The 15,128-nt window shown below is 42.0% G+C and overlaps 3 protein-coding genes across 5 annotated transcripts; 2 read left to right on the forward strand and 1 right to left on the reverse strand.

Annotated features, from left to right (window-relative positions):
* The first annotated feature begins 295 nt into the window (after positions 1-295).
* On the forward strand, positions 296-5,974 carry spsb3b (splA/ryanodine receptor domain and SOCS box containing 3b). Of its 2 annotated transcripts, none has more exons than XM_072373167.1 (7): positions 296-465; positions 2,146-2,314; positions 3,015-3,195; positions 4,068-4,255; positions 4,393-4,495; positions 4,572-4,697; positions 4,826-5,974. In XM_072373167.1, the coding sequence occupies exons 1-7, from the start codon at positions 425-427 to the stop codon at positions 5,350-5,352; spliced, it is 1,335 nt and encodes a 444-aa protein (XP_072229268.1). In that variant the 5' UTR covers positions 296-424; the 3' UTR covers positions 5,353-5,974. The 2 variants fall into 2 exon arrangements, with proteins under 2 accessions (XP_072229268.1, XP_072229269.1); XM_072373168.1 differs by having other exon boundaries at positions 298-465; positions 2,179-2,314.
* A 6-nt stretch (positions 5,975-5,980) lies between these two features.
* On the reverse strand, positions 5,981-8,889 carry eme2 (essential meiotic structure-specific endonuclease subunit 2). Of its 2 annotated transcripts, none has more exons than XM_072373166.1 (8): positions 8,348-8,889; positions 7,818-7,939; positions 7,477-7,569; positions 7,250-7,380; positions 7,022-7,100; positions 6,818-6,933; positions 6,542-6,731; positions 5,981-6,451 (listed from the first exon to the last, which is right to left on the reverse strand). In XM_072373166.1, exons 1-8 carry the CDS (start codon positions 8,796-8,798, stop codon positions 6,296-6,298), a joined length of 1,338 nt encoding a protein of 445 aa, XP_072229267.1. In that variant the 5' UTR covers positions 8,799-8,889; the 3' UTR covers positions 5,981-6,295. The 2 variants fall into 2 exon arrangements, with proteins under 2 accessions (XP_072229267.1, XP_072229266.1); XM_072373165.1 differs by having other exon boundaries at positions 7,477-7,572.
* A 767-nt stretch (positions 8,890-9,656) lies between these two features.
* Positions 9,657-14,020, forward strand: mfsd1l (major facilitator superfamily domain containing 1-like). Its single transcript, XM_072373164.1, has 13 exons — positions 9,657-9,944; positions 10,430-10,530; positions 10,697-10,806; positions 10,893-10,948; positions 11,038-11,181; positions 11,263-11,421; positions 11,517-11,632; positions 11,785-11,885; positions 12,155-12,266; positions 12,350-12,487; positions 12,570-12,709; positions 12,800-12,911; positions 12,992-14,020. The coding sequence occupies exons 1-13, from the start codon at positions 9,923-9,925 to the stop codon at positions 13,127-13,129; spliced, it is 1,449 nt and encodes a 482-aa protein (XP_072229265.1). The 5' UTR covers positions 9,657-9,922; the 3' UTR covers positions 13,130-14,020.
* The last annotated feature ends 1,108 nt before the right edge of the window (positions 14,021-15,128 follow it).

Here is a 15,128-nt window from a genome sequence, read left to right on the forward strand (position 1 = left end):
AGTGCATTACAAACAGTAATGTTATAAGAGATTGACTATTTTTATTATTTTGGACATTAACAATCTGAGCGACGGGAAACCAATTGTCCCCAATTTTTTTCTTCACACATTTGACTCTGGTAGAAATTTGTAGCTGTAATATTTTTAAATGATTGAAATAAAGTATTTGAGAACAGTTGAGAACTCACACTTAATTGTTTATAATGTGATACAGTGTTCATCCATGGTGCGTCTTCAACCTTTCCCAAAACGTTACAGCTACCCCAAGTAAATTAACACGAGCTCCTCCTCCGTGCAGGTTGTATCCAATAAGAGCTCGATGAGGGCGTGACGGGATGTGTTTACTTCCATCCTGCTTAGAAGTTGGACAGAGTGGAAACTGAAGCTGTCAAGCAGACGGATATAGAGGCATGCTGGTATTTAGATGAGCCATTGCAAGACAGTGTATAGAAAGACTACTGTAAGGTAAGGGCATATTCTAATGGCTCTTAAGATAGATACAGCACTGTTGTAATGTGCTCCACGTTGTTTTAAGATGAAACAACAATACGACTCGGGCTGTTGGGAACATTTGCGGAGAGATTACTTTATGGAGATTTAGGGGCTCAGTGGATAATATTATTATGACTGCCTCATAGTGAGTTATAGAAGTGTACTAGTCGTGCGCTGACTTGTCTGGTGAATGGATGACATTCCAGAGCATGCAAGTTGAGAGATGGGTTTAGCGCCAGACAGGTTTCCGTTATCTTTATGTTTTAAACTCCCAGTTGGACTGAATTCATATCATATCCATCAGCACATTGATACACAATATGCTGTGGTTTGTCCTGATCTCCAGGTGATGCATTCACAGTATGTAGGGTAAGGCCCAATTATAAAGAGGACTGCTCTAGACTAACTAATCTAAATTCATGGCAATCAGCTGTTGCAAAGCAGTAACCAGCTGCCGTCTTCAGTGTCGGCATTAACTGAGTGGAGACATGCCATGAGGTCGAGGAACAGTGTGCGACGGAAACATAGACATATATACTAGAAATATAGACTTGGATACGTTTCAAACTTTAATTTACAGGTTATTATGGTATAAAAGACTATTATATTATATACTTGTGATATAGAGTACGAATAAACACGTGATCCGAAATAAGTGAGCTTTTATCTGTGAGTTGCTTTCTTGTCTCTTTTCTTTTATCTGTCACCCAATGATAATGGATGCTTCTCAGAAATGCAGGACACTGCAAGTGATGCAATGGGTTGCAGTGATTACTGACTTTGAAAGTGGTAAATCGATCAAAGAATGTGGGATTTCTACTCAGCAAACGTCAGCTGTTTTGGTTAAATAAATCAGCAGCTACCTGGTTTCCAGGTTTGAAAAGGTGGGAGGAAGTACCTGGAAAATATCCTAAGAATGTTCTACTTTGTGGGTGTTTCTTGCTCTTTGTTATGATGGAAGCAGCTCATCATTTTCTGTCACATTGAGTCATGATATGGGATAGGATTTATTTATTTTTTAATGTTATTTTGACAATATGAGTCGTGTGACCTGCTTAGGCAGCTACTGCAGCAAACAGATGTCGGATTTAAAGGTTTAGCACGTGCATAGAAACACTTCCTTCTGCCCACTGTGACATATGGGGCAGATAGAAATAGGAGTAGTAGCACAACGGCTAAGTCTGTTGGTTATTAGGAACATTTCCCCATAAGGGTGTTATGCTGTGAGAGCTGGGAAGGGAGGTTGAGTGAACACTGAACAGATTGTTGAACTGACCTACTTTAAGTTCCCTGACAGGTTTGTGAGGCATCTAAAAAAAAAACATGATTCATATGTGCACTAATTCACAGCCTTTCATAGCACCTTGCATGATTTGTGTGTGTGTGTATGTTATCTGTGCAGCTTCATGTTTTAATTTGTTTGATTTTGTGGTCAGGCTCAGTTAAATCAGTTGACTGTTAATTCAGTCTGATATATGAAGGAATTTCACCTCTCCCCTTTGAAAATAACTCATTAAGCTTGGAAAGTGTCATTAAATAAAGTGTGTATCAGAAATCAAAAATTGAATCTGGTGTAAGCCAGGAGTTCAACGCTGACTTTACTGGCCATGAATAAAAAAAATAAAAGAACATGGCCTCCTTCACGTTTTCCAGCTTGTCATCAGGTCTTGTGTTGGCTGTCCGCAGAGCCGGCATGCTGAGCAGAAGCAGGAACGGCCTAGCTCGACATTTGGCCTGGAGTGAGACACGGCAGGAGGCAGATATCATGGCCTCAGACCAGACATCCGACAGAGAAGAGTGGGAGAGCCAAATGGTGACACAGGTTAGATGCTGGAGCTTTGAAAGTAAAATGAGGGATGGAAATGGCATAAACATCAATAGTGAAGTGGCGAAAAATGGTGACGTGAAAACAAGAGGATATGGAGTTATGGGAAAGTCAGGTTAAAGGAATGTTTGATATAATTGTTTCTGGGTCATGAGAGATGGTTGAATCCAGTGTTTGTGTCATCAGAACAAGTGACACAATAAAATAGAGGCCATCACCACATGGAAGATGATATTCTAACCAGAGGACCAGTAGTTTTCCACAAGAACTGACCTCCTGTGTGTGAGACATGCACCAAAGGCAAGCCGAGGAGGTCCAGTATTTTTGGAAGGCTTCTAATTTTACTTACTAGCACACATGACTTCTCGCTCCAATAAGAAACACAAACCTTTTAGGGAATAGACAAGCTTGATGAGTCTTTAAAAACCTGTCTGAATGACCGGAGTGTTCACATTTTCATATTTAGACTGTAGACTGTAACACAGCAAAATTGTTGATCTTCCATTAAGGCTTGACTACGGTTGGTGGCCATGGGCAGAGACATAAAGGTCTCACGGTTGCCAGAAGAGTTGCAGAAACGTTAAATACGACCCTCAGTCTCCTCTGCTAGCATTAATTCCTTTCCTCACTACTGAGCCAGCGCCTCTGGATCATGGTCTCCTCTGTGGACTTACAAAGTGCTGTTTGTGCCAACCAGATCAGCAACTTGGAGTCGGAGGTGGATTACCTGGACAGATCCCAGACTGTCTCTGTAGAGGTGGCCTTGCCCACCACGGCACCAGTAATGGGGGAGTCTTTCTGCCAATGTGAGCGACAGGAGGAGCTCAGCCCAGGTTTCAGTGCCACCGATGACTGCCTCTGTGGGGAGGAGGAGCAGGGTGAGTAAAAGCTCATAAATACAGTGGCACGCCATGTGAACACAGTTGGCTTTGATACAAACAACATTAAGCACTGAGTGAGAACTTAATATACGAGCATATTCCATGTTGGTTTGACATGATTCAAAGACAAACTCATATGTGGCACAAAGAGACACAGATTGTACAAACTTCTCGTCTCATGAAAGTGAACTACATTCTTCACAAATCTCTTTTCTTTTCTTCTTCTTTCTCAAATCTCTCTCTTTTTCTTTTATTAGACTCTCTTGATACAGATTATGTTGTTGGCACAGACTCTTTTTTTTTTACCATGCAAAAGTTCCACCTATTCTGTCTATTTGGTTCGTAAAGTGAAGTATGCATTTAAGTCCTGGTAGACATACACTTAAAGAGATAAAACACTGATAAGTAGCTGTGACATACCACTTTTATTCCGGCTTATTCCGGGACCTTCCTTGTTCAAACAAGTATGGAGATGAATGCAAAAGTGAGCAAACAAAGAGACAACATGTTAGAAAACATAAATTTAATCAGGATCATATAATTAGTGATATAACTCTTGTTTTAATGAAAGCCTGATGTTTCTATGTACAACAGCCTGCCTTCATGCACAAAAACATAGTTAAATCATTCACATTATCTATGGACAACAAAGAATATTTTCACCTGTTAGCTCTCTGAATCACCAGTACTTTTGTGAAATTTGATGTGTTCAGCCGCCCATACAATGTTGTTACTGAAGAAACAGTATATGGGAAAGGATTGATGCAAGAATAAACTTTCTTCATTTAACCATTTTGGTATCATCAGGGCAGAGCTTCTCATAAACTGTAAAGTCATAACTGATCTGTTGCGTCATGGTGTGCTTCCAGTTTTTGACTGGGTGTGGGATGAGCACCGTAAGTCCTCGGGATCCTTCCTCAGCTGTGACAACAGGAAGGTGACCTTTCACACAGACTACAGCTGTGGCACTGCTGCTATCCGTGGCAATAAGGAACTTTCTGATGGCCAACACTACTGGGAAGTGAAGATGACTTCTCCTGTTTATGGTACAGATATGGTGAGTATCAGCTTTTTAAACAATGCTGAGATTGCATGAGAATTTGTCTGACCATATCCAAACTGAATTAATCATCAGATAAGTTGCTGTAACAGTTAATGTCTTTGCTTGTTTTTTTTTTTTTTTTTTTGGTGTAGATGGTGGGGATTGGTACTTCAGAAGTGAACCTGGACAAGTTCCAATACAGCTTTGGCAGTCTGCTGGGCCATGATGAAGACAGCTGGGGGTTCTCCTACACAGGTAAGGGGATATTCTTTTAAACTTTTTTTTCCCCTTGGTAATTAGCAGTTTGAAGATAATTTGTTTGTGTTTAAAGGTCTGCTCCAGCACAAAGGGGACAAAGTGAAGTTCTCCTCTCGCTTTGGCCAAGGCTCTATCATAGGAGTGCACCTGGACACGTGGCATGGCACCCTGACCTTCTACAAGAATCGCCACCGCATAGGTGTGTTTTTCTGCATTTCATTGTCTTCTTAAAACAGAATTGTAGCTATATTCTTGCTTCTATTTTTATTTTCTTCAAAAATTAAAATTTCTGATGCATTTTCATCCTTCAACCTCCCCTGCTGACAGGTGTTGCTGCCACCAGGTTGCAGAATAAGAAGTTCTACCCCATGGTGTGCTCCACGGCAGCTAAAAGCAGTATGAAGGTGATCCGTGCCTGCTACACATCCACCTCCCTGCTGTACCTTTGCTGTGCTCAGCTGCGCCAAATGTTGCCCTCTTGCCCAGACGTGGTGGATGCCCTGAAACTCCCCCCAGGCATGCGCAACCTCCTCCAGACCCAGCTGGGCTGGGTCTTCGCCCTTGAAAGCAGCCCTGAAACCTCGGAGCTGGAGAAACACTCGCCTGAGAGTGCCCCCGAGGACATGAGCCTGCCTTCAAGCCCCAGCCCAGTATCCACTCCGAGTGCCTGCGCCTCTCCCAGCCCCTGCGCCAGCTTGTTCACTGAAACAGACTCATACCACTGCCCCTGTCACACATCACCTCAGACTCACTACACAACTTGCCACTGCCCTCCGACTCCTCCAAGCAGCGACTACGACAGCTGCTGCTCAGAGCCAGAGGATTATCAGTGCAAAAGATGTCGCTGGACATGAAGTAGTTGTTCAGTGCTTTAAAAAAACAAAATAAATTATTTATTTTAACAATGCCACCAAGGTCTCCTCTTATCAGTGTGGAGATAAGAGCGACCTTCTCTTTTAATCAACATTTCAGTGGATCATTGCTTCTTTTGTTGTGTCAAAACAACTTGAAAGGAGAGACAGGAGTACGTAATGTGAGACTTTTAGTGCTGTCCTGAGTCGATATTTTCATTTTTAGCTGATTTCTTTTATTCGGCTAATAAGGGTTACGTTATACTTTGAATTTTTTATTTTTTTTCCCTTTCATTGTTAAACATGCCAGTCACTCCCCTGCTTCTAAAGCAGCTTAAGCTGTAACAAACATTTAAGAAGAAGAAGAAGAAGAAATAGGACTGTGTGAAATCTTATATTCTCAGGGATAGACTCCAGGAGGACAGGAGCAGCTTTTTGATACTCTGAAATAGACTTTTTGTAAGTATTTTGTAATCAGTCTTTGGCCTGAGAATCAGCTGTGGTTGTGTTGTTGCTTTCATGCAGATTTGCTACTCGGCGCTGTTTTTCTATTTACAGTCACGCTTTTGATTATGAATTTCTTACTCAGGCAGTTCTGTAAAATAAAACAAAAAGTTACTGAAAACACTGTTGCACCACCTTTTAATACACCCGTTCATGCATAAACACACAATCTAGCTTATGAGACTCACGCAAACAAAATATGATACATTTTGTTTACATAGAAAATGTTTATTTACATAATTATTACCAATAAATATATTATATTTGTATATCTATATCCACTTCTTTGAATCTGTGCATGTAATGCTTTCCTGAAGAGTGAACCTTTATCTTGGGCACAATTTTAGCTTCAACATGCTAGCTGCCAGTGGTGACAAGTTGTCATTACAACCCAGGTTTCTTTCTTGCCAACATCCATAAATCACATTCTCACATGGGAATATTAGTCCAGGACCAGCTGAGGGTTCTGGGCTGAGAAGCAGCGGTAGATTCTGGCTGATATTTCCGGTCCAATGCGCCTCTCTTTGCCACCAGTTTTCACCAGAAGACCAGCCAGCATCCCCTTCCTCTCCTCCTCTGATCCCATATTTTGGTAAGCCTTGAAACAATGCATTTAAACGGGACAATTATAGCTATTGTTCTGTGCACAAGTTCTGAAGGAGCATTCTGAGGTGAGCCTGAGGTCTACCTGCAGCAGCAGCTGAGGCGACTGGTAGGAGCCGATCACAGTGGAGGCCACAGCAGGGCTGACTCTGTTCAGCTGCTGGATCTGCCTGCTCCACACCTGAATCAGCCCTGAGCCGTCCCTCTCTACCCGAGCCCCGCTGGCCCACGAACCGTCCACACAGAAGGGCAGCTCTGACTGCTCCGACAGGAGTCTGCGGAGAGAGTAAACAGATGCTAGTTTGTCTGTTTCTGTAGCACAGAACTCGGGCTTATTAGGCTAACTGCAGCGGTGGCATACTTGAAAGGGCGTTTTGACAAAGCCTTCGTGACGGCACACACATGGTCAGTGACATCCTGCCAGCCATCTAGGAACACCAGGGAGATATTCTTGTAGAGCTGGAGGTACACGAGCACCTAGAACGAGTTTGGACACACGTCAACATACAAGAGAAGGATAACACACCAACCCTGCTGAACAGGTAGCCATTTAGCGTAAACTGACCTCCTGAATGTCCAAATTTTTCAAGCCCAATTTGGATTGCAGCATCTCTTCCGGTAAACACTCTCCACAACCCTTTGTCCTGTTGGCAAAGTAAACCTTATTGTTCAAATGAAAAAAATGCATCTAGATATAAAGATTACTGAAAAGCCAAAGACTAAAATGGTAAACCTCGATTGAATGACTGGCTAAATAAGTAACTGAAACTAAATCTAATGGCCACTGACAGACCTGTGATCTGGCACACAGTCCGTTACCAACAGGCTGACTCGTTTGTTGGCGTCCCGGTTCAGAAGCTCCAAAAGAGGAGTCAGGACTGCCCCCATCCCCCTCTCCTCCTCCTCCTCCTCGCTGTCCAGGATCTGCAGCGCAGCATCATGACATAAAATAATGGTTACAGTGCAAAGCCACGGAATAATCATGGACTAAATTAGGTGTGACTTTAGAACGACGGTTACTTTTTTCACAGAGACCACTATGTCCATGAAGTCAGCCAAAGTCAGGACCAAAATCACTTGCTCTTCCTCCACAGTGACCTGGCCTCGCTCTCCCTGCTAAAGTCAAAACATTAATGGTTAACTGTAGGGGAAAAAACAAATAAACTGTCAGGAGAAATGCAGCAAATGTGATATTATTTAAGCAGAATGACACAACCTACTCAAATATACAAAGTCCTCTGATGGATATTCTCAAAAATATCTACAGAGAGAGTCCAAACAGTCCAATAAATATTTTTTTTTAGGAATACAGGTGGATTTAGAGGCTAAGCAGTCTTTGAAAAGAAGTGGGAGCTGCCTACCTGAGGTGAGTCTCTGGTCCAGGTGATGCTGTAAGTGAGCTCCTGATTTTCAATGTGAAACCTCCACTCTAAGCTTGCCAGTGTGTCCAGCAAGATGTCTGAGTCATGCTGCTGCAGAAGAGCTGCAGAAGCAAAAGTTCATGTTGAAAAACTTTGTGCACTCCCTCATACCTACTGTGGAAATCACCTTTAGTGTTTAGCTTCAGTTTAGATCGTCTCAACAGTCATGAAGCCCAATAAAGCATTTGGCTTGAGAAGTTTTGCTGGCTTCTGGCTGCTTTTAAAAGGGGATCAGAGGAAAAATACTTTAACTTAGTGCATATAGTTTAAATCAGTTATATGTTGGCAGGTGTCTTATGTCAGACTTGTAAAGCTATAGCATATTCGATTCTAAGGAGGTGCTACCAGTAATAATTAATTAAGTAATATAATTAAAACTTTAATTAAGGTAGATTTAAAAAAAAGACACCAGATTGTTCAGGTAATGGATGGCGTTAAGATTTCAAACAGCACGTGAAGGCAACATCTACCTGGATCTACACAAACTGTCAACGACTTGATGTAGTTCTCTGGTCGGAGACTCTTGAGGTTCTCGGCGGCCTCTCTCCTCCTCTGCTGCTCCTGCCTCCTCTCCTCTTTCTCCTTGGCCTTGGCTGCTCTCTGTCTATCTCTTCCCTCCCTCCTCTCCTTAGTTTTCTGTCTGTCAACCTCTATCTCGTCCTTGGTGCGGCGTTTCCGTGCAGGACTTGGCGTGCAGGAGCCATCTGGCCGCGGAACTGACAGAACGCTGACTTGACTAGATTCCGTCTTTGTTGGTGACGGGAGAGTTGTGCCCTTTTCTGAACTCTCAGCCTCTCCATCTTCCGGGCGGACTGTTGTTATTTGGTTGCTGACATCTCGGTGGAAACTGAGTTTTGATTCGGCCTCGCTGTCTTCTGATTCGGATATTTCCCACGTTTTTGCTCTGCGCAGGACATACATTTCACATGCTGAAGACAAATAATTCAGTCCATGCACTGCAAACGGGTACCTATTAAAATAGAGGTGGAACAGCAGTGTTTGTGGAACCGTAATGGTGTCCGCCTAGGGACAATTTACTCAAAACGCTCTATTTCAGTTTTGATTAGCGTAAAAAACAAAACACCTCACAAAGTCAACCTTTTTGTTTTTCCAATCAACTCAGCTTAATAGTAGATTAGAAGTATTTTTGCTTGAGACAACAGAAGGCGGTAGCAGACAAAATCTGTCACCAGGTGGACAACAAACCAGATTAAACATCAGTTGTTTAAAGGATTAGTCTCAGAACACACAAGTGTTTGGATGGGTGGAGTTTCATATTATGCTGCATTAAAAGTAAAGAAATGTAATAATACTGCCATTGACATTCTATCCTCTATCACGATAGGCCAGGCTAGATTATTGTTTTTGATTATTTCGAGTGTCTGTATATATATTAGTTTGTCTATTTTTTTTTAACCAGCACATTGTTAAATTGCAATGCAATGCATCTTACAATCCATATCTTTGAAGGTCATGTAGCACTTACAATAAAATGTGTTTTAGTCCTGTCAATATTCTTGAAAGTTGTCACAGCGGGATCTGGGTATGTTGGCTACTGTAGACTACAATTCCTAAAAAAAAAAAATTGCTACCTTTTTAGGTTGTTGTAGTATTTTATATGAGGACTTTAAATGAAAAAAAATGAAAATCCCCTTTATTGAAAAAAAATTCTCTTTGAACCCATGTTCATTCTAAAATACACAGGGATAAAACCTAATTTGCCTATTCAAGTAGAAAACTTCAGAAAGCGTTGAAGTGTCATTTATACCTTTAACGTAATAAGGGAACCGGAAGTACTCAAGTTCCGGTAGGCGCAGATTTACAAACTACTCGCTGCGTCATGGCGTACAATTCCATGACAACAGCCCCATCCATTCAGCTTCAAGAGCTGTGGTTTGCGAGCGTCACCAGCAGAAAAGAAGTAGTGGACGTTTACGTACCCTGTTAGCTTTGGTACGCTACATGTAAACAACAGCAAACGATGTCAATTTAGCTGAACGTGTTTTATTTTATTTTTTTATACAGCTGACGCATTTCTTCTCACAATGGCACAGCCGGCGGAGAAAGGTACGTCTGTCTTTACTGATTCTCCCAAATTATTTTTCACTGAACATTTTTCTTTTTTGCAAGACCTCTGCCTCGTAGCCTTCCAGACAACACACTTCCCTCAAAAAATTGGGCCACTGAATAACCAACTCAGCATTTTATGTTCATGTGACTAAAGTAGGATGTTGCTTAATAGTTTGCTTTGTGATTTCTTTTTTATTTTAAGAAGTAAATATTCTCTTTTTATCTGTTTCAGCAATTTATTTTTTTCAGATTATCTTTATTTTGTTGTAATCTTTGTGATTTGTAACCTTAACTGACTTTGCTTGGTGAATATTCGGTATCTGAATTCATATTTACATTTCCTATAGACTCAGGTGTATCAGAAAGAGGTTAAAGTTTGAATATTAAAACGTGCTCGGCTTGCTTTTTAAATGATTAATTTGCTTAAATTCTCAGTTTTGTCACTCTGCCTATTACTGAGACTTTTCTTTATGTTGTTCCAGCATATTATCGTTTTGTGGTGCTCTTCTTTAACTGCCTGCTGACTTTCGGCTCCTACTTCTGCTTTGACATCCCCAGTGTTTTGCAGGATCAGTTTCAGGGGGTAAGTTGCAGGCAGGAGAGCAAACGCGCTTAAATCTACTCTGAAGTCAAAAGATTTCGTCACATCTTTTAACAAGATTATTGTTATTTGTCAAAACTCCAAAGTCTGCACCCTGTTTGTGGCCAGATAATGAAGATTTTTATCACCGGGTTGTCTCATCCTATAGAACCTTACATGTCCAAATGCCACAGTAATCAATGGGACGGTGGACTGTGTGGAGGGACTGGGGATGAGCCCTCAGCAGTACAATCTTCTCTATGCCATTTATGCCTGGACGTAAGCACGTTTACACATTGACTACGTTGTGCATATGCTGATAAATGGCTTGTCTTACAGCAGGTGTATCTCTCTCCTATCAACAGGAATGCAGTAGTTGTGATCATGGCTGGATTTCTGATTGACAAATTAGGAAACCGCTGTAAGCCTATGTGGATTTGCACATGTGTTTAGGCTAGGAACTTCATGAAATAAATGATTAATGGCTCATTTCTGTTTCCTTCTCTGCAGTCGGGGTGTTTCTGTTCTCTTTCCTGTGCGTTTTGGGCTCGTCCCTGTTTGCTCTGGGTTCCCACTTCAAAGGAACTCCCTATCTGCTTCCACTCATGCTCACAGGCCGATTGTTGTTTGGATCAGGCAATGGATCTTTGACCAGTAAGGCTACTTTACATAGAGTGCATATAGCGATTTCTGTGGAGTGTTTCTTAACGCTTCCCTGATGGTGTTCCTTCTCAGTTGTTCAGAACCGCATCACAGCCTTCTGGTTCAAAGGTAAGGAGCTGGCTTTGGCTTTCGGTCTGACCCTGGCCTTCTCTCGTCTGGGTTCGGTCCTGAACTTCTTCCTCACCCAGAGGTTTGAAGACAAATATGGCATGCAGTGGACGCTCTGGGGTGGTAGGTTTCAAAAGGGACGGAAACCTCACTATATCTGCAGTCTGTTCAAGTAGGATTTTCTCACAAAACACCATCGTGTTGTTCTCTGTTTCTAGGAGCACTGTTGTGCGTGCTTGGCTTCATTTCTGCTGTCACAGTGAGTACCTTAGACAAGATTGGAATGAGGCAGCTGGGTCTCGATGGAGCCATGCAGGAGGAGTCCCGCAAAGTGGTATGGCCAATATCTTTTAAGAAGAACCCATATCCAATATCACGTTTATATGGCCTTCCTTTTAGTTCACTCCTTCATTTTTAAGTACAGTATGCTCTGTAGTTATTTTGTTCATTTGAAAAATGATTTCTCTGTTATTTGTTTCTGTGTAGAGGATTCAAGATGTGAAGCTTCTGTCTCTGAGATACTGGCTGCTGGTTCTCACCATCATGTTCTTCTACAACGGCATCTTCCCCTTCATTGCAGATGCCAGGTATTCAGTTCAGCTGCGTGTTATTTATGTTGTGCCACCTCACAACCGAAGGCATCTAGGGGCATTTTTCACAGAGAAAAACCCAAATAATTCCCTTTGACGAGGTACTTGGTGACAGTTGACGGCATCCGACATTTGAAAACGTTTGAAAAGGGGCAATAAGTATCTGTATTCATCTGTATTCTGATATTCCATCCTACTGCAAAACCCCCCCCCCCAAAAAATGCCCCGTTTTGGTACGTATTCACAGGCTGCCTTTTCCTCTCCAGCAAGTTCATTCAGGACAAATACGGCGACTACAGTCAGAAGGAGGCAGCCTACATTGCCGGGGCGGTTTACGACAGCTCGCTGGTCCTCTCAGCCAGCGTGGGCATTCTCATAGTGAGTGTTTTGTATTCTAACCCTGCCGAAGTCTGCTGCTGTGGACACGCAGTAAAACCGGCTTTAACACTTGTCTGTTTTAGGATTACGTGGGTCTGCGGGGCATTTTTGCGGTAGCCTGTGCCGTCCTCACGCTGCCCGTGTTTGGACTCCTGGCCTTCACCTTCGTCCCTCCACTGGTCTCCACTATTTGGCTGGGCGTCACTTACTCCTTTGCTGCTGTGAGTTTGACTTAGATGGACTTATTTTTTATCATATTTAAGTTGACCAAATGAAAGAATCTGTGTCTGTGTTGTGTTCCAGGCCAGCATGTGGCCTTCTATCCCCCTCGTAGTACCTCAGGCCACACTGGGTACAGCCATGGGGCTGGCCACCTCCGTACAGATGATTGGGATTGGGGTGTCCAATCTGGTGGTGGGACAGATACTGGGCACCACATCCAGGCGAGAAAATACTTGATTAGTAATTCTTAGCAATGCACTAATTACCCATTTTTAAAAAGAATGTTGATTTTCTCCCTTTTTGTTGTCCAGTGAAACTAAGATTCCGTTGTGGCGCTGGCAGAGGATGATGATCTTTATGTTGGCCAACACCATCAGCTGCATTGTGACCTCAGTGTTGCTCAACATTGTCGATCACAGACAGGTCAGACAACATCCTTTTGAACTGGCTTGCGAATTCTGACAAGTGCACCAGACGTTTGGTTGACACTCGTTTCTCTACAGGGTGGAACTCTGAACAAGACAACCAAGAGGTCAGGGCAGCCAGAGAGAGACTCGGACCGAGAGCCCCTCAACCCGGGAGAGGAGGAGCAAAACGAGGAGAATGATGGCGATGTCAGATCTCCTTCTATCAATTCTTGAGTTTCCCCATCATTTGCTCTCCTACTAGTGTATTCAGTGGCCTTAAGTATCAAAAGAGTGCAAATATTGCCTAAGAGGTATGATGAATAAGTTGACACTTTAGGGGAGAGGATGCTGATGCCTTTTTTTTTCTTTTTTTTTTTTTATTCCTAGTTTTTAGCCTTCGAGGACTGCTTGTGCCAAATTTTCCTTTTTAAAAAAAAAAAAACAAGACAGAAAAAAAAAATGGGCTGTTGCCTCAGAAAATATTGAGATCCCATTCAGGTTTTAAAATGTTCAATATGGGATTTGTAATTAAATTACATCAACATAGAATCAGGTGGAAAAGAGAGTCTTTGTTTGTCGTTACCTGAGGTGAAGCCGTTTATATTTTCAGACGTGGCTGTTCAGCAGATCTTATATATTTCCCAGAGGACTTGAGGTCTCTGTTGGCTCCTTTTTGTCGAGATAGTGACTAAGAGCTGTTTTATATCTTCGTGGAGGTATAATTTATATACTTTTTTTTTTTATTTCCTCGAAGACAAATGTGCAGTCCAAAAAGCTAACAATGCGTAGGCTCCAGAGATCTCTCTATAAGTTGATGCTGTTAAAAGTTAGTTTGAGTCGGCCGACAACAAATGAAAAGTGAAGGGATCTGACTACTTTCTGAAGTAACTACATTTAGATTGTTTAACACCCCGTTAAAACCAAGTTACCTCTCCTTACTGTGTCACATTTAGCTGCAGCCGTGACTGACACAGCCGTGTTTATACCCATTGTCTATGTTGCATGTGATATTACCTCTCAACTCTGCAGCAGGTTCATTTTAAATATCCACTTTTGGTATTTGTAAGAAGGGAGAAAGAAGGGAGACAGCAACAGTAACTGTTTGCAATTTTTAAATTTTTAAAAGTTTTTTTTTAAAGAAATTCGATGTGACCTTAAACACTTTTTATGACTCTTGTAATAATTTAGCTAATGATGACTCTACTGCCAGAAATGACTGTGTTGGTGTTATCAAGGTTGCGAATGCAGTTCATGTCAGGAAAATGTCACGTTCCAGTGTTTTGTTTTTTGAATTTCTTTCCTTTAATCACACCGTTACGCGTTTGTGATTCAGCCCGCTCCATTTGGCTTCCCTAAAAGCTGTAATGAGTCTAGATTAATTATTAGCTGTTCAGCTTTGCTGCTTTTTAGTTTTGTTTCGGTCCCTCCAGCATAAGAGCTACGGGACGGCAAAAAGCTGCGCGACAGTCGGATCCATAAGTGCGTGTGCATGGATGGCCTCTTAGCTTTTGCAGTGTTGTTTCTATGAATTACCCCAGTGGGTTGGAAATGAACCAATCAAAGTATAGTTACAGTTTAGGCCTTCAGCCTAGCAAGTTTTTGTAAAAGCAAAGCATGAATTTGAGCCATTTTACTGTGACATTTTATTGTATGCAGTAGCTTGTTTATGTGGGTTTTCAAATTGCGGTCCAAAGCAGCATCGGTGTCAGCCATCGATGGGCTGGAGACCCCATCAACACCTAAGGGCATGTTAGATATGCGTCCAAGAGGAGGAAATAATCCCATAATTATTTTTCGATCATTTGGTTAACTTTAACATGTCAAATGACGACATTGTGAGTTCCCAACGTTTTCCTTCCACTGAACACATGTTGGGTACATGGCTGCCAGTAGGTGGAGCTCCTAACCCATTTGTTTGTAGTGGATACACTACAGTTGTTCTAGTAATCCAGAGACTGCGAATAGTCAATGGGGTTGTGCAATGGCGTCACCCCCCCCCCATGTTTCACCTTTTGTTTTTGTAGTGAAATCTTAATTACAATGTCTAATTTAATCCAGATTTTCTCCTTTTTCTTTCTGGGCCAGTGTGAGCATTTGTAGGAAGAAAGATAGCAGTGTATCTTTTTTTTTTTTTTTACTGTCAACAACTGCAAGAATGAATCCTTCTTTTATAACTTCCACAGATACATACCCCTCAGTTTGTATTCACATAATCATGTGGTAGTCTGTGAAA

Source organism: Leuresthes tenuis, unplaced genomic scaffold (assembly GCF_036924035.1).
Source record: "Leuresthes tenuis unplaced genomic scaffold, fLeuTen1.0.hap1 SCAF_20, whole genome shotgun sequence".
Taxonomy (NCBI): domain Eukaryota; kingdom Metazoa; phylum Chordata; class Actinopteri; order Atheriniformes; family Atherinopsidae; genus Leuresthes; species Leuresthes tenuis.

Excerpts from the sequence above, each read along its gene's own strand:
- mfsd1l (XM_072373164.1), top strand. The coding sequence starts at position 9,923 with ATGGCACAGCCGGCGGAGAAAG. Across the intron at positions 10,949-11,037 it reads TGACAAATTAGGAAACCGCT|TCGGGGTGTTTCTGTTCTCT; the intron begins GTAAGCCTATGT and ends CCTTCTCTGCAG. Across the intron at positions 11,182-11,262 it reads AGGCAATGGATCTTTGACCA|TTGTTCAGAACCGCATCACA; the intron begins GTAAGGCTACTT and ends GTTCCTTCTCAG.
- spsb3b (XM_072373167.1), top strand. The coding sequence starts at position 425 with ATGAGCCATTGCAAGACAGTGTATAGAAAGACTACTGTAAG. Across the intron at positions 2,315-3,014 it reads AGAGCCAAATGGTGACACAG|ATCAGCAACTTGGAGTCGGA; the intron begins GTTAGATGCTGG and ends TGTGCCAACCAG. Across the intron at positions 4,256-4,392 it reads CTGTTTATGGTACAGATATG|ATGGTGGGGATTGGTACTTC; the intron begins GTGAGTATCAGC and ends TTTTTGGTGTAG.
- eme2 (XM_072373165.1), bottom strand. The coding sequence starts at position 8,798 with ATGTATGTCCTGCGCAGAGCAAAAACGTGGGAAATATCCGAATCAGAA. Across the intron at positions 7,101-7,249 it reads GACTGTGTGCCAGATCACAG|GACAAAGGGTTGTGGAGAGT; the intron begins GTCTGTCAGTGG and ends CTTTGCCAACAG. Across the intron at positions 6,732-6,817 it reads TTGTCAAAACGCCCTTTCAA|ACTCCTGTCGGAGCAGTCAG; the intron begins GTATGCCACCGC and ends CTCTCTCCGCAG.